This window comes from Eschrichtius robustus, chromosome 1 (genome assembly GCF_028021215.1).
Source record: "Eschrichtius robustus isolate mEscRob2 chromosome 1, mEscRob2.pri, whole genome shotgun sequence".
In the NCBI taxonomy this organism is placed as follows: Eukaryota; Metazoa; Chordata; class Mammalia; order Artiodactyla; family Eschrichtiidae; genus Eschrichtius; species Eschrichtius robustus.
This window is the reverse complement of record NC_090824.1, coordinates 83,142,778-83,165,265: the sequence shown is the minus strand read 5'-3', so window position 1 is coordinate 83,165,265 and position 22,488 is coordinate 83,142,778. Positions and strand designations below refer to the sequence as shown.

General features: G+C 36.5%; 1 protein-coding gene across 1 annotated transcript in view; it reads left to right on the top strand.

Annotated features, from left to right (window-relative positions):
- DPH6 (diphthamine biosynthesis 6) overlaps positions 1 to 15,583 on the top strand; it is a 176,090-nt gene extending 160,507 nt beyond the window's left edge. The window contains exons 7-9 of the mRNA XM_068548892.1: positions 5,884 to 5,978; positions 12,708 to 12,795; positions 13,971 to 15,583. Coding sequence (XP_068404993.1) covers positions 5,884 to 5,978; positions 12,708 to 12,795; positions 13,971 to 14,024 — 237 coding nt within the window. The 3' untranslated portion in view covers positions 14,025 to 15,583. The remainder of the gene's footprint in view (positions 1 to 5,883; positions 5,979 to 12,707; positions 12,796 to 13,970) is intronic.
- Positions 15,584 to 22,488: the final 6,905 nt, after the last annotated feature.

Sequence of the window (22,488 nt, the reverse complement as noted above, 5' to 3'; positions counted from 1 at the left end):
GATAGGTTTATTACTTTGCCAGACAAAGGGAGACACAGCAGGCTCCTGCCTCGAAAAACTATGTGTCCCAACTTGGAGAGGATAGTGAGAAGTTTTATAGTAATGGTTCAAAGAGGGTGTGATCAGCTCATGGACATTCTTCTGATGGGTTGGTGGTAAGGTAAGTAGGAGTCAGGCTCATCAACCTTCAGGTTCCAACTGGTCTGGGGTCTACATGCTTGTGGGCAGCATACCATCATTAACCGTTAACTTTCTCCCACCTGGAGGGGGTTTCAGTATCTGCAAAACAGCTCAAAGATATTATTGTGTGTATCCTTTGATGGGGAACCAGGACCTTGCACCAAGGCTGCACTATTGTTTCTCTTGACTGTTTTGTTTCTCCCTTGTCTCATATCCCCTCCCTTCCCTAATTAACAACTGCTTGAATCTGCATGTTGGAACTCAGGGAAGGTTCCGGAGGCTGAATGAAGGCTATTTCCTGTAATCACAGAAATGGGAGACACAGAAAGGCTTTGTGCCCAGAAGGCCCACAGGGCCCTGCTCGGTATCACTCCTCCCTTTTACTTGATAATTCTGTTTGGGAATGGCTTACTTTCTGTCTGAAACTAGACCTGTCAGTACATGCCAATTGGACCCTTTTCTGGGAGTATACAGGGTATCCGGACCACAGAGAAGACAGCCATTTGGTCATTGTGTACTATGTGCTACACACTACTAGGAAAAAATTATGAGAGGGTTTAAGAAATTTAGAAACTTATAGTCTCATGAGAAACATTTAAATTCAAGGAGTACATAGTAATGCAATACAGAAATATGTCACAAGGCAGCATAGGACAATCCCACAGGCGATAAGAGTGATTTCTATAAGTTGAAGAGAAGGAAATTGCCTGTTGGGGTTTATGTTTATCACATATATATTTCACTTCTTAAGATTTAATCTTCTGGGGTTTTTTTCAGCCAGTCAAGATTCTTTTGAATCTTTATGTTACTTTATTTTCCCATTCAGTGTATTAGCTTTATGTTTTGGTATTCTTGTGAATGATGGGACCAAATGGCTGAAGTCTTTGACTCTCAGTTTACAGAGCTTGATTTCCATTGAATAGGCAATAGTCAAACACCAAAAGTTTTTGAGTGGATGAATGCCATCTCATATTGTTAAGGAAAGTTAGTGTGTTGATAACATGTAGGGTAGATTGGGAGGGGTGAATATAAAGCAGGAAGACAAGAGTTTATTGTAATAGTTCAAGTGCAAAGTGATCAGTAAGGATGTTAGAATGGAAGGGAGTGCGTACATTTTCTCATTCACTGCCATATGCCTAATGTATAGAAGAGCATCTGGCACGTAATAAGTACTGAGTGAATATTTGTAGATTCAATAAATGAATTCATGAAAATTTTAAAATGTAGGCTGTGTGGCAGAAGGAAAGGAAGGAATTAAGTTCTACTCCAGTATTTTAAGCTTGATTGAACAGAAATTGGGCAGGGAGAGAAGGTTTTGAGGAAAAAATAAAGAACTGTGTTTTATTCATGTTGAAGTAAGACAACAATGCTCCCAAGTAAAACACTCAATAAACGTTTGTTATGGGGGGAGCGAATACATGGGAGAGGGGTTGATGGCTAGGGTTTTCGCTTCAAGAGCCATTTGCAGTAGAGGTAATAGATATAGTAGGGGTCATGGTCCTCAAAGATGGGAGTATATAGGTAAAGAGTAGAAGGTCCAAGGGAATGGCAAATTAATAGAGAAACGATAACATATGTCGACTGCTTCCTGTGCACTAGGCACTGGGTTAAATAAAAGCTTTGGATGTATTATTATCTTCTAATACAACATCCCCCAAAGGGCAGGTATTACCTAGGGAAATGGAAATTCAGAGAACTTAAGCAATTCATCCTGGGTCCAGTACTCAGTAAGTGTTGGAGCTAGAATATGAACCTACAGCTGTCTATCCCTAGTTTTCCAACTGTGCTAAAATTACTCTCTGTTCGTAAATTTTGTCTATCTTTTCCAGTAAATCTTTAATGTATTTATAGTAGTTATGTTTAAAGTCCTTATCTACTGGGTTCAATATTTGGTTAATGTGTGGGTCTGTTTCTGTTTTGTTTGTTTTTCTCTTGATTACAGGTCACATTTTTAACTTTTTCACTGTTCATCTAATTTGTTTTATATATATTATAGTAGATATTGAATAAAAAGAACAGTAGAGACTGAAGTAAATATTCACTCCGGAAAAGTCACACCCCTTCCTCTGTCTGACAGCTAGTTTGTGATGTTTATTCTCTTTAGTCTAATCTCCAGTTGAGCTGGGTCTGGTTTGAGTTGTTTCAGTTTGCTACTTGTTTGAAACGTTTTGAAAGCAGGATAAGGTCTCTCCCTTTATCAGGGCATGTGATCTGTGCTCCAGTGAGTCTAGAGATCTCTCTCTCCTTCTCCCCCCCTACCCCGTCCCCCTGCTTTAAAGTCCTGCTACCAGTGTTTTGTGCCTTTTCAAGGGCTTACTGCTCTTGGCCTGTCCCTGCCTCCTCTCTGGCTTTCCAAGTCTTGGCTGAAATCTCTCTGTCTTCCTGCCCTGTCACCAGTCCTTGGTACAGTGAAAGTTCAGTAGAAAAGACTTGATGGGCAGGTGTTCTCAAAGGGACCTCTCTCCCCTTTTCTGCCCTGGCCCTAGCTCTCTGCGTGTAGCTACCGTGTACACTTAGTTAAGACTGTGAAAAAGAACTGGCAGGCTGTACACACTCCCTGGGTCTCCTCAGGACTCTAATAATCCATCACAGAGGTCCACAGATGGCCATAAGAGTTTGGCTTTTTGTGTACACTGATAGACGTCCCTCATCTATGGAGGTTTGCTTCTACTCTGTCTGTTCCCCCATTAGGAGAGTGACCATGGATCTTCACTCATCTAGGAAAGGCTTACCCTGACCTGAAGTTAGTTCATCCAGACTTCTTTGCATTCTCGGATCTCTGTAGGTAAAACACAAAGGCATGGTTTTGTAGCCTATCTGGCATATTTTTGGTGTTACAGTGATAACAACTGTCTACTTCCACTTTTTACATACTAACTGAAACTATTTAACAATGTTTTAATCATTAATGGACATTAGACCTTAATGGTCAAATAGCAATATGAAAAATATTTTTTATTTTTCAATATAGATTGCTATCGTTTGTACTTAAATTATGGAAAGAATCATGATAATTCAGCGAGAAACTAAACCTTAGAAAAACTGTTACCTATTTAGTATTTTCAATTACAATGAAATTGACAGAGAAACTTATCAAAGTGAACTGCAAAAACTGTATTTGGAGTGATTAAGTGCTGTCATACAATAATGCTAATTTTGAGTTGAAACCCAAACACAGACCTGAAACATGTTAGAATAAAGTTGCTACTTTCTGTGAATAGTGTAGATATGAGTAACACTGGCCTACATGTTTTAGAAGAGTAAATTGAATGTTGTGTACCACAAATATGTCTCTGGAATGTACACATCTGGATTCTCTACTTACCTAAACTGACCCTTTTTTTATCACATGCATACGTCATGCTTTTGTGCTACCAGGATGTTGATTTCTAACAGGGTGCTATGTCTTAGATAAAGAAAGTGGCTTAAAGAAAGTGGCTAACATAAACTTTGCTTCTTGAGGCCTCTCAGGACATCAAAGGGACTTGGAACTGGCTGGAAGTCAGCCAATAAAGATCGAATTTTCTAAATACTTGCATCTACTAGAGCTTGAAGCTAGTAGAGTTTAGAGGGGCTGCAAAAGACATCCTAAGGATTCACAGACTACTTCTTGGTTCATCAGCCATAAAAACCACTGGGCTCTTTACCCAAATTTCTCGACTTGGAATCTGTGTCCATGCTGGTGAACCAGTAGTAGTGGGGAGAAGAGATTGCACATATTATTCATAGAAGTGACATCACTGTTTCATCATATTGTGGTATTACAATATAAGGTGCAGTATATTTAGGAAGCTTCCTGAGACCAGGGACATTGTCTTGTTTACTTTTGGATCTTTTTCATCTAGCAAGGCCTGCCAAATAATCACTGTTCAATAAATATTTGTTGAAGAACTGATTGGATGAATATTATGGAGATATATTACGTGAACTGGAAATATCACTGGATGAGTCCGTATTTTAGATTTCCTAGTACTGTGTTGGATTAACATAGCAGCTTGCATTATTTTTACTAGGAACTAATAGAAGGATATCAGTAGGATAGCAGCCATGCCAACTTTAATTTTTAAAAATCCAGTTATTCTTTGGTGGTAGATTATTGAAATTTTGCAAAGCTTCAGTGAAACATTTTCTAATAAAAGGAAGCCAATGATTGTTAAGGTATACTCCCACGTAAGAAGACTGTCCATAAAGGTGAGAGTAGAAGGTTCACTTGGTAGACAGTTGCTAGAATGGGAAGACCAGTGAAGGGAGATCAGTACAGAAGGGGTCGGGCACCAGCTGACAGAACAAGGAAACACCCCTGAAATCCACATCCCATTATTATTCCTACATTTTTTATTGCAAAGCAGACATGAATTTAATTTGGTTTACTACGGTAATGTATTCCTGTTATCTGCTCTCATAAGGACCAGCTGCCGTAATTCTGCCTTGCTGATTCCCTACTTCATTTATCTACTTTGCTCTTGTGAGTTCTTATAGAAAATGCCACCCCATTTTCTTTCCTTCACTTCTCTTGCTGTTTGGCTTTACAGGTCATCCACATTACTATTGATCCTTAGAGGGAGTAGTAGAATTTTCATAGATGTGTGCTTTAAATCCCGAAGGACACGTAGTCAGTAGTTGAAATGTAATGGATTTGGAATGGTAGCACAACCACAAAAATAACCAAATAAATAAATGTGTAACTATGCAGGTAAAACCGAAGACTTAGGCCACAGTCCCAGCACTGGCAGTAACAGAGAACATCCGTGGAGTCGCTCTTCCTTTGGGCTGTGAGGACTTTGGGCTGGGAGAGACTGTAAGCAGGGAAAGCTATGAAATTCAGAATGAAAGAGATGGAATCATAGTGATAAAGCCTCCGCACAAGAGCAGAAAGATTCTGTGGCACAGCCAGTGAGAGTGCTCCCCAGCACTGATTCCAGCCATGTACCAACCAAAGAAGAGATGATTGTACTCTCAGTATCAGGATCATTTAAATAACACAGCTTATATTCAGTGCAAAGCACGGGGAATTTTTTTGTTTCTTTGCTTATTTTTTTGTTTTAATTTCAGGTTTAATCAGACAACATTATAAGCTATCCCAACCTTTCTGGGAGTTATACTTTCCTAGGGCTTGTCTGCAGCGTTGGAACTTGGAACTTTACTATTAATAATAACCTTAAGCATAATAACCATGTTTATGACTTCTTTGTGTGCCCAGGCCCGAGGAAAGGCCTTAGATTACATTCTCTGTGTCTCTGAGAAATGCTCTAAACACAACATTTTTTCCCCTTCTACATATAGGTCAAAGGGCAGGGAAAAGCACAGTTTGGCTGCATATATTCTCATTTACTACGTAATTACTTAGTATCTTTCCTCCTTAGCCTCCCTTTGAAGCTAAAGCTAGTGGCATTCCTAAACTTTATAGTAATCTTCAAGCTTTCTCATTCTACACAAAAATGTTGGTCCCTTACATCTTTTTATAAGGGTTTGGTGATTATTAAAAATGCTATGCTTTATGATAACATTTTTCATATGGGTTTAAACCCATATTTTAAGCAGAAGTATACAGTTATTTTCCTGTAGCTCACAATCTATTTTGGAATTAAAGTTTCTGGCATGGATATTTTTTAGGACAAAATAAGTTAAGTGAGCATTTTTGCTAACTAATTTTAAGATTCCTGTTTCTTTCTTTTTCTTTTTCTTTTTTTTCCCTATTTTCAGCTTTCTGAGAAGTACGGAGTCCATGTTTGTGGAGAAGGTGGAGAGTATGAAACGTTCACTTTGGATTGCCCTCTATTTAAGAAGAAAATAATTGTGTAAGATATCATTTCAGCATTTTCTTCCCCTTCCTCAAATTTAAGTGATGGAAGCAACGTAACATTAAGCTGGAGGCAACTTTTGTTAAGAGAAATAGAACATGTCCTCCAAGTTCACAAACACTCAATTTGTTTAATACCAGTGAAGTCGTCTGAATACCTAAATCAATACATGACAAGAGGAGGCCTTCATAGAAGCCTATAAACTTTTTAGACATTGCACTTTCATTTACTTGCTGATTATGGCCTGCAGTAAAACTGGTACCTACACACTGACACTTTCATCCTTTCATGAAGTGTGAATTGCCTGTATTATTTATCTTTCATTACAGCTACATTTGATAAACTGCCACATCAGTAGCCTGTGGGTTCCATTAACTCCGTTCTCTTTTTCCTTTTTCTTGGCTTTAATAACTTAGAATGGTAATACTAAACATTTCTCTTCAATTATTTGGGGTTATTTTTACATATGAACTTTGTTTTTAAATGAATTCTGTTTTATGGTGAATAGTGTGATTTCTTTGCCATAAATTGTTAAAATTCGTGTAGCAAAAAATAGGAACTTTCTTCAGTTTGTTAACATTATTATCCATACTCTAATTTATATCACTCTTCTCATATGCTAAGAGAGCACTTTATTTGCTTTTCCTAAGCTCTTCAGCTTCTTGAAAAGATTGTCAGAATTATGCTTGATTTCAGAAACCTCATTTGATGAAAGACTAGAATCTTGTATCAAATGGACAGCTTTAATATTTTCAACACTGAAAGGTGACTTCTTTGTACATATTAATAATGAGGGAAAGAATGTTCTAAGAAGTTAAGACAACTCCAGGTGAATTTTCTAAAAATTACATTTATCTTGGGAAACATAGCCATGACCTTTTCATTACCCTATGCAATATTCACCCACTCTTGCTTCTCTCATTTCTTCTAACCTCTCTTCCATTAATAATCATCAAACATAATAATAATATATTTGGCAAATATGTATCAAGTACCTATTATGTCTAAAGCATTCTACTGGGCACCACTGATGTTGAAACATAGTTCCTGTCTCCAGAAGGGTGGAAGGAAGACACATCTGCATAAAATTGTGACACAAAATGGTAGAGGATAAGAGTCAGAAGAATAAGTTCATAAACGGGAGGTATTTCTTCTGGCTTCAATGATCACAAAACAATTCATTGAATGAACTGTGCCTTAGGTATTACTTCTATGAAATAATACTGTTTGGTTTTTCAAGAAAAACATTTCCATGCTAGGGTGAAATTATAGTATAATAGGAAACTTGCAATATACTTATTAGACTAACCAAATTAGAAAAAAATAAAAAGCACGATAAGAGAAAGAAGGCCAAAGAATAATACTCTTCCTGTTTATTAGACAACTTGAGGTCCTGGAGCACCCAGAAGTCTTTATGGACAACATAGAATTATAAGAAATGTACTGCTTTACACTACATAACCAGAAGGTTTATCTATCATAGTACTTTAGACCTGAAAAATGAATCTTTCACCTCATCATTGTGTAGATAGAGAAACCTCAACCTGACTGAGACAATGACATGATGGGAGTTAATCATGCTGTTGAAGAGAAGGATGTCAGGGAAGGTGTATTAGAACCCTCTAGTGCCAAAATGAGCTGTTCAATTGAACTGGATAATCATTTGTTGAGGATAATTATGTGGGTGGAACTCTGCAAGCTGCCACCCTGCTCTGTAAAAGTTCTTCTGTAAGAATGGAGAGGCAAATCAGCAATACTGTAAGTGCTAACATATGCGTGTGTACCTTGAGAACAGAAGGGGAAGAACTGACATTTCTTTCTTACTCAGTTATCAGCTAATCACTAATCTGATTCTGATGCTTAAGCATGTTCTTTGATTTTTTTCTTCATAGGCTCTGCCTCACCTCAGCTTCGTAACTTTCTTATTTGACTTCTTTTCGCTAGATTGCCTTCCCATTTATCCCCACTTTGCTAAATCCTTCCATTTTTAAAGGCTTTGGTTGTTACTGCTTCCAGTGCTTGTCCTCATATCTGAACTCTCAGAACACACAGTAGTAGGCACTGATAAATGTTAAATATCGTGGAATTAATTTTTCATTTATTGTTTAGTTTTAAATACCCTATTTCACTTTTATGTGTTCCTTTCTCAGGTTATAACTAGAGGTTGTAGTAGTTGAATGGAAAAAGAATGTCACCTGCTATATACAAAATCTTTCCTTCTCTTTAAAATAGAAAATGTCCTTATCATACCTATCTGATAAGCACTAAATGTGATGATGTGAATGAATATGCATTGCACATTCTAAAACTGTATATAAATTAAAGTTATTTTATTTAGAGATAGTTTTCCATGTGACACAATTAAAACATAAGTTTAGACCTGGTAACTACTTGTTAACAATTGACTATTAATCATACCGGATCCTGTCAGTTAGAATGTATTTGGGGGGACAAACTTAATAATTTCTCCTGTTATATTTGACATAGTAGTGATCTTCCACAATTAGCATACAACTAGTTGATTATTAGGAATCCCCTTTTAAATGTCTAATTCAAAATTTTATGTCAAAAAAGGAGACTACCTCTATGAGGAGAAAAAATAAACTTTTGCATGCAAAATGATTTGATTATAATTAGGGTGTGTGGTTTTTTGTTTTTTTTTTCAAAAACACAGATAGAATCTCTTGTGTAATGAAATAATTTAGACAAATTAGGGTGGTTCTAGAAGTTTATTATAAGATACATTTTGCCCCGAATTCCAACTAACATTTTTAAAATCTTGTAGGAAGCACTGGTATAACAGTTTTTGTGTGGAAGTAATTTTTTAAGTTTTTGACTAGAACATTTTACAATTTACTTTTCACATCAATTAGGATGTGACTACTCACCTCTAGATACAAATTTTTAGATCAGAAAATGAGAGTTTTTTCCTGAGGAGCCTTGACAAAAGGAATTACAGCCTAGTCTTTAAGAAAAGAGGACAATTGTAGGTCCTCAAATAAAAAACCTACTTTCTCGGCATCCCTGGTGGCGCAGTGGTTAAGAATCCACCTGCCAATGCGTGGTACACGGGTTCAAGCCCTGGTCTAGGAAGATCCCACATGCCGCGGAGCAACTAAGCCCGTGAGCCACAACTGCTGAGCCTGCGCTCTAGAGCCCGTGAGCCACGACTACTGAGCCTGCGCACCTAGAGCCTATGCTCTGCAACAAGAGAAGTCACCGCAGTGAGAAGCTCGCGCACCACAACAAAGAGTGGCCTCCGCTCGCCGCAACTAGAGAGAAGCCCGCGTTCAGCAATGAAGACCCAACGCAGCCTAAAATAAATAAGTTAAAAAAAAAAAACCTACTTTCTTATTATTTCTTACTCTGAAATATATGTGTACGCATATCAAAAGTAAGAACGAAAACACGGGGAATATAGCCAGTATTTTGAAAAAAAAAAAGTAGGAACTAAAATCCCAATGTGTTAATGAAGGTGATAATTTTCTTCTCACTGTTAATGAACACAATTTTAATGTCAATCTTTGATACAACCCCATATTTCCATTTGAATTGTCAATATTAATATACTACTGCTACAGAGTTGCTGTGTATGGGATGGATGGATGGATAGAAGAAACAATGGGAAGGAAGGAGGGATGAAAAGGAGAACTAAATTCTATGATTAAAACACGATGCACTCATCTTCCCCACTTACTCCTAGTTTCGACCTATTCAAGACAGAACTCAGCCCAGAGCATCGTAATATGGCATTTAGCCGTGAGGATGAATCAAGTACTTTCCTTATCTGCCTTCTCATTTCTATTCTGTATCACTTAGGAATTTATTAGAATTTATGAACCATTTTCCTTGTATTTAAATTTATATAATTATTTTTATTATGCTAGAGATAACTATATATTGTTATTGGTATACATATATGCTTATGTTCATGTATCCATATATATGCAGTATGCCTGTATGAAAATGTACATATTTGCGTGAAGATAGGTAATTGAAAAATCAGTGTGGGTTTTTGATAGTGTCAATAGTTACTGTGTAAATGTGAAGATACTTAACAAAGTTAAACTATACAGTTATTTGCTTATTCAACAAATGATTGAAAATAAGGCAGTGTATTCTGCACTGAGCCAGAGGTGGAGTGTGGGGAGACAGGCAGACAAAGATGAACAAAACCTGGTCCCTCTCTAAGAAGGAAGACAAGCACACAGACACATAATTATAATACAGTGGATGTGTTATGAAAGGTCTGTAAATGCATTACCAAAGCACATAAAGCAGAAAACTAGCACTGTCTGAAGATGTCAGGCAAGCCTTCACAGAAATGACGTTGGAAATGTCTTGTGAGGATAAGTGTGAGCCCACGGGGAATATCTGCGTGCAGTTGTCTTTTCAGAGGGGAAGTAGGAACCAAGACCATGGCTGAGCCTCAAGAGAAAATATCAGGGTTTTGAAGTGAGAGGGTTAGGGCCTGATCTCTTAACTCGAGAGAGAGCCTGTAGTCAGGGAAGAGAGACTCAGACCTGACTCAGCTAGCTGCCCTTTTGAAGTCATAACTAGGGATAAGCCTAACACAGCAGTGAAAGGGAGCATGGGATCTAGCTCTTGCCTACCGAGAAACCTCAGTTGTGTAAGAGGAAGGGGCTGCACTGATTACTTGTATTAATAGGGAAAGAGGAGGAGGGTAGCCAACTGGAAAGCATTTTTGCTGTGGTAGAGTTGTTCTTAATTTTCTGGGTCTCTCTGAGGGTATTCCAGCAGATTCTGCTCTAGGTTTCAGAGAAATCCATGAAGCAGACAGAAACCGGAGACCCTTGAAAGTTGAGTTTCAGGTGATAGTTCATGAAAGAAAAGCAGAGCAGTAGTGGCATTATTCTGTTTGAAGCTAAAAGCCATTGATTTGAATCTACTATCTGTCTCCCAGTTGATTCTAGCTTTGTATAACTGAGTGAAATGACATTAGTCAATTAGAGATTATGGATTTAATAGAATCCATAAAAACCATATTCCTCTTCATTTAGTGTTCAGAATGTTATATATTTTCTCTGGATAACAATCTTGATTCAGAATGCAATAATTGTATCAATTAAGTGAGCTATTTGCTGTCAATCTTCTGTTTCTAGTGGGAATAACTGTCAAGAGAAAGGAGGGCCTGAAACCCTTTCCACTGACACATCACTGGTTCAGGTTAATCATGGTTTTGGTGTACCCATTGTCAGGGATATCAAGACCAAGCCGCCTACATCAGGCATAATTCAGGCTCAGGGTCAGTTTCCAAAGCTGGGATTGGGAACATAGAGATTGAAATTTAATGTAAGAATGAGGTCAGACACAGGAACTAGAATTTGAATCTATTGAGGAGCCAAGATAGGACCAGAACAGACAACTCTGGAGTAAATAGACAAGACAACTAGACTAGAGTTAACAAGGCAGAGAGACAGGTGGTAGAAAGCAAGAGGGTCTCCTCTTTTCTTTCTCTTTCTCCTCTTGCTCATTATACATTGAAGCATCTTTCGGTTAGGTAGTCTGTGAAGGCAGGTTATTACTTTCTTTCATGATCCCGACTCTAATGATTTTATTTCTATTATAATATTTTTCTTTTAAAGTCATAGAAGCCTGTTTTAATGTAATTTTTTAAAGCACTAACAAGATACGTATTTGATACTAACGGTTCATGAATGGTAGTTGATTTTTTTTTTTTTTTAACCATCAAACTGTTTTTTCTCTATCTCTGATCTTTCAAGTGAAAAGTAAACAGATTTTGCTTATGAAAATTTAATATATCGGATCCTAGTCTTTTGAGATTTCTTCTATTGTCGCTAAGTAACTTTGCATTACAAAAGTTAATTCAAAAATATTTTACATTAGTGGAAAAGAATCAAAGTAAGAATTTATTTTGCTGAACAACAATGGTTAAAGTGCTAACAGTGTACTAATATAAACATTGGAACTAGTTCCTAAGGCATTAAAGAGATATGAGAAATTTCTGCCTTTAGAATTTGAGTTAAAATGCAAAAACACTATTGCTTTCTTAATAAACAACAATAAAAGATAATTAGTTATTAGAACTTCACACATAATCTTAGTTATTCATATGTGCTTTACAGGGTATCTTTGATAAAAGTTGAGTTAATTTACATGTATCCATATGGTGCCAGCAAGCAGTTCATACTATTTTACCTGAATGTGGTAATTACTATGTCAGACAATCAATTTTAATAACAATGATATTGCAGTGTGAAGAGTTCATCGAGAGCTTAAAACCATCACCAGTACTGCCTTTGTGAAGGATAATTGAGATTTTGTGTGAAACACTGGATGAATTACCTCTTGAAAATGAAAAGAATAATGAAGATAAAGCACTACTGTTTAATGGTAGCCCATACCAACCAAATTTGTGAAAATGAAATTGAATAGAAGTTTCAAGTTGTAAAACTGTTCGGAGAGCTTTGAGTGAACCTGAAAGTTGAACTGTGTGTCCTCATAAAGATGAAAAGGTCTTTACTTAGTTTTGAAAGTTTAGTATTCTCAATCTTTTCCCCAATTAAATATTGGATTATTAAAAGTAGATGTTAATCACTAATTATATAGTAAATATGTATACAATAGCATACTAGTGGAAATAAATGAGGATTTTTGGTCTTTTCTAGTCACTAGTAAGAGTAACTTGCCACAAAACAGATTTTGCATAGTAGATAAATGTATTATAAAATTTTTTTATTTCAGGGATTCATCAGAAGTAGTCACACATTCAGCTGATGCATTTGCACCTGTGGCTTACCTACGCTTTTTAGAATTGCACTTGGAGGACAAGGCAAGTAAATCTAAGATTCACAGTGATTTGAAGAGAAAATTGAGATATGTGCGTTGTCTCTATAGATGTAATTCTATAACAACAAATGAAAGGGTAAAAAGTGATTTTTTTCAAATCCTCAGTAAGAATTCTGCAAATGTTTATAGTTTTAAGAGCTCTATATTATATAAAAGATATTACATTTCTGAAGAGTTTGCAGTTCATTTGAAAAGGGAATCATATATACATTAATCAAGGAGAAGACAGGACGGTGTATAACCAAATATTAAATCAGCTAGAAAATTAAGAATTAGGTTATTGAGCATCAGCCTTAGGGGAAAGGTTTGAGGATAAATTGGATCTTCATTATACAAAGTTTAAGAGGAGAGGAAAGGGAGAAATTAAAGCTTTTCCAAAAATATACAGGGGAACAGACGTACAAATGAAAGATGGAAAATGAAGCAAAAAGTGTGATAGTTTTATTTTAAATACATTGACTGTCAAAATACAGCAGAAGTCAATTTTAAAATGTTTTGTGGAATAGTTAAGGTCTAGATTAGACCCTGTGATTAAAAGCTCTGCTCCTTGAGGAGATGATTGGAAGAAGTCTGCATCTTTCGTGTTCTGTCATCAAGTCTTGAGGCACACCCACAGTCATATATGTGATAGAGGATCTGAAGAACCAAGAGAATCAATGATTGGCAAAGGAAGGAGAAAAATGGGAACCCCAGTAATCTCTCAATCAGCAAGAGTTTCCAAAAGTAGAGAATAATATTTGGTGCCATTTCTCTAGAAAAACTAGAAAAGACAGGGTTGAAAAGAGATGATTGAATTGGGCTGAAAGATGACTATTGGTGACCTTTTACCAAAAAACTGGTAAACCTCAAGAGAATGAAGCTAAACTATCCAGACATCTTTCAGACCCACTGAAAGGAGCCTCTTACTTCTAGGTCTCTGCTGCTTTTGCTGCCATGGGCACACACAAAAAAATCAAACCCACCAAATTCTGGTTTAAATACATTAGCCATTATATGTTCACCTCTACCTAAATAGCTCAGTATTCACACTATTTTGGTATTGCTTTGGTCTTCTCTGTCCATTTGCCCTCTTGCAGAAAAGAATGTTACTTCTTTTAAGGTGCAGTACTCACTGACACTGAATAAATATGGTGCATTTCCTTTTTTTTTTTTCCTTAGGTGTCCCCAGTACCTGACAACTGCAGAACATCTAATTATATACATAACTCTTGAAAAGCATTTTTGTTACTAAGCTGGTATTTTTATATTTTAAAAATCACATAGCATTTTCTCAATTATAATGTCCCACTTTTTTCATTACATTTTTTTATCCCTAGAAATATTTATCTTTATCAGAAGTTGATAGAACCATTGATTAATTGGTTAACATCCAATCCATGATCTCTGTGATTGGTACCTTCTTTTTTCCCCTTTTACTTCATCTGAAATCCTCATTTCTGTAACATTTCTTCGCTTTCATCACACTGGTTTATTTTCCTCTTTCTTGTTCCTGCTTTCATCTCTGCCTATAGTATCCTAATGCAAAGGCATTTGAAAATGAGGATGAAAAGGCAATCACTGTATTTAGCCAATCAAGTTTATTCTACTGGGCGTCACCATTTTTGTTTTGAATATATTCATTGTTTCAACATTATTGGACAATCAAGAAGAATACCGTTAACTCTTACGGTTGTTTTATAACTGATTAAAAAATGCAGTTTTTCGGTATTACCTATGCTGGCTTCAGACTACTTTTAGAGTTTGCAGCAAAATTGAGCGGAAGGTACAGAGAGAGAGTTCCCACACATGCACAGCCCCGCCAGCTGTCAACATCCCACACCACAACAGTACATTTGTTACAGTCAAGGAATTTACACGGACACATCATTATTACCCGAAGACCGTAGTTACATGATGAGTCACTCTTGGTGTTGTACGTTCTATGGGTTTGGACAAATGCATAATGACTTGCATCCACCATTATAGTATAATACAGAATAGCTCTGCCTATTCATCCTTCCTTTTCCTCTAACCCCTGGTAACCTCTGATGTGTTTACTCTTGCCATAGTTTTACCTTTTCCACAGTATCATGTAGTTGGAATCATTTAGTATGTTGCCATTTCAGATTGGCTTCTTTCACTCACTAATATGCATTTGGATTCCATTGTGTCTTTTCATGGCTTAACAGCTCATTTCTTTTTTTTTTTTCTTTTTTTTCTTTAATTAAGACAATTTTTCAGAGCAGTTTTAGGTTCACAGAAAAATTGGAGGGCAAGTACAGAAATTTCCCATTTACCCCTTACCCCCACATATGCATAGTCTTCCTCATTATCAACATTCCTCCCCAGAGGGGTACATTTGTTACAAGTAATGAACCTACAGTGCACATCGTAATCACTCAAAGTTCATAGTTTAAATTACAGTTCACTCTTGGCATTGTACATTCTATAGATGACATGTATCCATCATTATGTTATCATACAGAATATTTTCACTGCCCTAAAAATCCTCCATGCTCCACCTTTCATCACTTACTACCTCCAACCCCTGCACGCAACCACTGATCTTTTTATTATCTCCATAGTTTTGCCTTTTCCAGAACGTCATATAGTTAGAATAATATGGTATGTGCCATTTTTAGATTGGCTTCTTTGACTTAGCAATATGCATTCAAGGTTCCTGCATGTCTTTTCGTAAGTTTTTAAATGCTTAATAATATTCCATTGTCTGGACATACCATAATAATATTTATCCTTTCACCTATTGAAGGACATCTTGGTTGCTTGAAGTTCTGGCAATTGTGAATAAAGCTTTTGTAAAACATCCATGTGCAAGTTTTTGTGTGGACTTAAGTTTTCAACTCTATTGGGTAAATACCAAGGAGCGTGATTGCTGGATTATATGGTAAGAGTATATTTAATTTTACAAGAAACCACCAAACTGTCTTCCGAAGTGACTGTACTATTTTGCATTCCCACCAGCAGTGAATGAGAGTTCCTGTTGCTCCACATCCTTGTCAGCTTTTGGTGTTGTCAGTGTTTCGGACTTTCATCATTCTAATAGGTGTGTAATGGTATCTCATTGCTGTTTTATTTTATTTTTTTAATGTTTATTTATTTATTTGGCACTCAGGATCTTTGTTGCCGCCTGTGGGATCTTTTAGTTGCGGTGCGCAGGATCTTGGGTTGTGGCATGTGAGCTCTTAGTTGCGGCATGTGGGATCTAGTTCCCTGACCAGGGGTCAGACCCGGCCCCCTGCGTTGGGAGTGTGGAGTCTTAACCACTGGACCACCAGGGAAGTCCCCTCATTGCTGTTTTAATTTGCATTTGCCTCACGATGTATGACATGGAACATCTTTTCATGTATTTATTTGCTATCTCTGTATCATATTTGGTGAGATGTATGTTTAGATCTTTTGCCAATTTTTTATTCGAACTCTCTGTTTTTTATTATTGGGTTTTAACAGTTTTCTATGTATTTTGGAAATAGTTCTTTATCAGCTATGTCTTTTGCAAATATTTTCTCCGAGTCTATGGCTTGTCTACTCATTCTTTTGCCAGTGTCTTTCACAGAGCAGAAGTTTTTAATTTTAATGAAGCCCAGCTTATTAATTATTTTTTTCCTGCATCATGCCTTTGGTGTTGTATCTAAAAGTCATCACCAAACCCAAGGTCATCTAGGTTTTCTCCTATTTTATCTTCTAGGATTTTTATGGCTTTGCATTTTACAATTGGGTCTGTTATCCATTTTGACTTAATTTTTGTGAAGGGGTATAAGGTTTGCGTCTGCATTCATTTTTTTTATGTGTGGCTATCTAATGGTTTTAGCACCATTTGTTGAAAAGACTATATTTTCTCCATTATATTGCCTTGCTCCTTTGTCAAAGATCAGTTGACTGTATTTGTGTGAACCTATTTTTGAGCTCTCTATTCTGTTCCATTGATTTGTTTGCCTATTGTATTGCCAGTACCGCAAAGTCTTAATTACTGTAGCTTTATAGTATGTCTTCAAGTCAGATAATGTCGGATTCTGACTTTGTTCTTCTCCTTCAATACTGTGTTGACTATTCTAGGTCTTTTACCTTTCCATATAAACATTAGAGTCAGTTTTTTGATATCCACAAAATAACTTGCTAAGATTTTGAATGGGACCACATTGAATCTACAGATCAAGTTGGAAAGAACTGACGTCTTAACAATATTGAATCCTACTATCCAAGATCATGTAATATCTATTTATTTCATTCTTCTTTGATTTCTTTCATCAGAGTTTTATGTATATATGTTTATGTATATGTGCTTAGACATCCTTTTTAATGTTCATCGTTCTAACTTAATCAGTTAAATGTTGCCTCCTTTAGGACTTTTTCTTTTTTTTTTTTTTTTAATATCAGGCTTTGAGATGGCATTCTTAGGGTGAATCAGGAAAGAAATAAGTAAGAGTTCCTTTCCCAGAAATTTTACTACATCTCAATGGATTGGGTAAAGCATTGGCCAAGTCACCAGCTTTACTCCTGAGCCCACCCAGGTAGTAGAGAAGGGGATTCTATAGAGGGAAAACAAAGTATAATTAACAAAAGAAAGATGAATAAATGCTAGAGGGCAAAAATGACAGATATTCTTCCACGTGTTTTATCAAATTCACATTGTTATTTTAAATTCATATTAACAAATTAATTAACACTCTACCCCAAATAATAGTGAGACCTCAAATGTATACTTTGAATACCACTCTGAAAATCCGTATCTGTTCCCTAAATTCCTTTAGTTTCTATTCACTTTATAACACATTTGCAATCTAGCTTGACCTCAATTACTTGGATGTTGGTCTTTTCTGTCTTCATAATTGTTAACCATTTTCCCTGATAATATTGACTACCATCTCCTTGAAATTTTTTCCTATAATGTGTATATGTCATTGTACTATTCTGACTTTCCTTCCACTCTCTCAAGATTTCTTCTGTCTTCTTCAATAGCTTCTTTGCTTCTTACCTTCAACATATATACATATATATATATATATATATATATATATGTGCCTCAAGTTCTTTTTATGGCTCCATTTTAGTCTTTGTCAGTATTTTCTCTGACAAAGACTCTGTCTTTTCCCACAAGTTTACTTTTTAGCTCTATGCAGATAATTCTCAAGCACTCTCTTTCTGGACTTTCTACTACTATCTTTTTTTTCCCCTTAACTCTACATCCTTATTTCTGACTGGCTGCTGGACATGACTGCCAATGAGTATCAAGCTCATTATGTACAAACTTTGAAATCATTTTCCCCTCCAAGTGCACCTTTTCCTTGTTTTTTGTTATTTAACACGACTCTTTTCCCCCCAGTAACTCAGGCACAGAAAAAACAAATCATCTCTTCTTTACCATGAACATTCAGTTGGTTATCTAATCCTTTATAAGTTAGTTTTAATGTCTTGTACACCAGCGGCCCCCAACCTTTTTGGCACCAGGGGCCATTTTCGTGGAAGACAATTTTTCCACAGTTGGGGGTGTGGGAGATGGTTCAGGCAGTGATGCGAGCGATGGGAAGCAATGGGGAGAGCCAGACGAAGCTTAACTCACTCGCACACCGCTCACCTCCTACTGTGTGGCCCAGTTCCTAACAGGCCACGGACCAGTGCTGGTCCGTGGCCCAGGGTTTGGAGACGCCTGTTGCACACTATTCCATCTCCGTGCCCATCTCTCTAGTTAAAGTTGTATCTGGCCCAAACTCTTGGACAAGGTAGAACTTCTTTAAGTGGACTCCTTGCTTTTATTCTCCCCATATTCTACTTCATTGCCATATTAGATTTTTCTTTCTAGTTTTTGTTTCTCTGCACAAAAATCCGTAATGGCACTACATTGTTTTCTCAGTAAATAAGATGTTTAGCTATGACATGTTGCCATAACATCCTTTTTCAGTCTTTCTCCCAGGACTCCCCCACATGTACCTTTGCTCTTGTAATACAGAACCATTGGAGAAGTCCCTTACCATGCCTTCTGCTTCTCTCCTCCCTTGCCTTTGCTTATTCTATCTGTCTTTTGTAACTGTTTACATCCTGTCCATGATGTATGACTGAATTCAAATACTCTTATACACTTAGTCACACCAGATGAACTGCCCTAATACTTTGTTTGTTCCTTTCTTGTGACCATTAATTTAAGCAGCCTATGTTATAGTTGTTTAAGGACTTATTATTTCTACTAGATTGTAAATCTCTTAAGGACTCTGCTTTTTTCATCTTCATACCCCCTACAACAGCAACTAGTTCTGCAATAAGAATTTTTTAATTTAACTGATTGTTATTTTCATACTTCATTTTTTCTTCTTACAGAATTTTATAGACGTGCTTCCATTTCATGGTGCATACCATTTTTCTTTTATCCTGTTAGAGAAAAATGCTCCAAGCAAACTGGAACATAAAATACAGCCTTTAGAGAGAGGTTGTTAGTGTAAAATTTAAGTTATCACTAAGATTTGCACTTTATATATAATGACCCTTAAACTTTTCTATTGAATAATTAACCTATTTAAATGTTACCTTTAAGTTAAACTATTTATTTATGTGAGTGTAAAAATTATATCAACTAAACATGGGATCCTAAATAAAATAACTGAATAATGAAAAGCTCCAGGTTAAAAATGGGGAACTATATTAAAATTTCTTTTGGGGGCTCTGACTTTATTGCTTATGGCAAACTTGATGCTAAAATGAACCATACATCTCTACTCTGACAGGCTTGAGAAAATGAAAAATACAAAGCTTTACATAAATCAGCCAACAGATCATATTAAAATGCATAACCTTTAACAGAAGAATAAAGACTTTTAACAATTCAGAAGCTCTTCCTTATGTAGTTGTTCTAGATTTTTCAAACAGCTTTATGAGAAATAATATTTCAAATTAATTATTGGCAAAGCCATTGCATTTTTAGAGAGACAAGGTTCACGGAAATTTAGCCCCAATTTTACTAACGTACCCCACTATCACTTAGTGCTTTTGTTTTTTGTTGAAATAACCCATGGGACAATTATATATTTTATATAATTATAAAAGCTCATATTCCTACTGGTTGTAACTTTTATAAATTTATTTATTTATTTATTTATGGCTGTGTTGGGTCCTCATTTCTGTGCGAGGGCTTTCTCCAGTCCCGGCGAGCAGGGGCCACTCTTCATCTCGGTGCGCGGGCCTCTCACTGTCGCGGCCTCTCCCATTGTGGAGCACAGGCTCCAGACGCGCAGGCTCAGTAGTTGTGGCTCACGGGCCTAGCCGCTCTGTGGTATGTGGGATCTTCCCAGACCAGGGCTCGAACCCATGTCCCCTGCATTGGCAGGCAGATTCTTAACCACTGCACCACCCGGGAAGCCCCTGGTTGTAACTTTTAAAGACATCATAATTTCATGGACCATTCTTGGTCTTTCATTTTATTTTGCTTTTTCTCAGAAACCTCATCAAATATCTTGAAAAAATTTATAACATTAAATCATCTTTGTGCTTTTATTTTTCTCTTCAATCTAACAGATATCTGTGAGCACCGACTCTATTTCAAAAACTGTTAGGCCTACATGGAATTGACTATAATTATGGACAGAATACAGCACAATTCTAATTCTGATTTTAAATTGAAGTTATTATGAGTAATCATTATTCCCAGCATTATGATAGTTCACTAGCCTGGCTAATCTGAACTTAAGTTATGGCCATAATATATTGTTGATTCAAGGTGAAAAGTAATGTGTAGGATATGATCTTGTTTTTCTAAAATATAGTGGTGGAGACAAGGAGCTTATATATTTAATTATATTTGATTAAGGATAGTAAGATGTAAGCACATAATAACCAGACTGATAATATTGGTTTCTTTGGGGAAAGGGAGCATGAAGGGGAAAAACAGAGAGAAGCTTAATTCTTTATATACCTGTAATTATGACTTCTTACAATGAGCATATGTTTTTAAATTTTAAAATATTTGATTAAGAAAATGAGGCAAATGAGTTCATCAGTGCTAAATGAGTATTTAAATGTTATTCTACAGCGTTTTAGTAGTCTCGGTAGAAGGAGATGCACTAGAGCCCTTTAAAACTTTCCACATAACTTAAGTGAAAACAGTACCCACGATGCGGGTTGAAATCTAGTTGATCCTATAGTAAAGTCTGAGCAGTGAATCTTGGGGCAAATAAATAAATAAATAAATAAATAAGTAAATAAATAAATGGATGGATGGATGGATGGATGGATGGATGGACGGACGGACGGACGGACGGACGGACGGACTAAAAGTATTTGGATGGTTGGCCTCTTGATTATGTTGTGCATGGGAATTTACTCTCACAGCTCATAGACGCATGTATAAATTTGAAGATCCCTGCCATGGAGATATGCTGCCACAGTCTCTATACCACCTCAAAAATATTTCCTTACAGAGGGACGAAAGAAGGAGAAAGGTAAAGGATGACTTTTATTCGTCAACATTTGGTTCAGCACAACTTTTCTACCACACCCCACCCTTTCCCCATCTTTTGCCCTCAAGCTAAAGAGTAGAAAACTGATCTAGTAGGAGGGAGCAAGGCATTTAGCAGGTTTTAAAACCTTATTCTATAAACCTTATTGATATAACTTGGGATTCAGGTAGATTTTGGCCTTAGGTACCACTGTGCCAATGCTGCCATAAATGATCATTGGAGCAGATTAATAAATCAAGCGTCAGATTCACCCAAGTTTAGAGAGCTACTTAACGCGTTTCTGCCCCTAATGCATAGATTTCAGTAGTACCAACAATTTATCAGTGTGTCAGGAAGTCATGAATCAAACTGGGCAGTAGAAGAGATTTTGAACCCAACTCTTGATAGATTTAATCAGTTTGGGGCAGGATCATAAAAATAACCAATCAGTTGATTTCCTTCTCTTCCTTCAAATTCTAATTGACTAACTTTTTTTCTTTAATATTTACTTAGTTGTTATGTTCTCCCATATAGCTTTTTGTTCTTGGTGTTGTTTTAAAAAATAAAGTGTCTGATTGGTGTTCTCATAAAGTTTCACTTTGATGATTTCTCATAAAAGAGATGTGGTATACCAGTTATTCATTTAATATATTTATTTGGTGCTTACATTTATATGCCTGACACTGTTCATTCAGTGGGGATACAATAGCGAATTGGACAACCAAAAATCATTTCCTTCGTGGAGCTTTTATCCTGTGGAATGAGACAGATAAACAAATCAAATAATATAAAATAGAGGGGATGGGGGAAGTTGCCTCATTGCCCATAGAAATGAAGATTGGAGTTGATGGAAATAAACATGATCTGAGAATCTTAGGCTGCTCTGGTGACAGGTTTAAACCCAGATTTAGGGTAGCAAGACTAGTTCTTTTGGTCATATACCAGATAGTGGTGGTGAGCTGTGAGTGGTTGGATTTGGGTAGGGAAAGGCTAAGAGTCTTGCCAGAAGCCTGTAGATACATCCAAAGAGTGACTCAGTGAATTAGAAGTCAAAAGAAAATATTCAGAATGAAGCATGGAGAGAAACAAAGATAAAAAATACGCATTGGAGGTTGAGAAATAAGAACAGTGGAAAGGTCTAAAATGTAATTAAAGTGTCAGAGAGGAGTGGTATAATGGGTAAAGTGCACAAATTGAGAAGATAATGGTTCAGAACTTTCCAAAATTAATTAAACACACTAAGGTACAGACTCAAG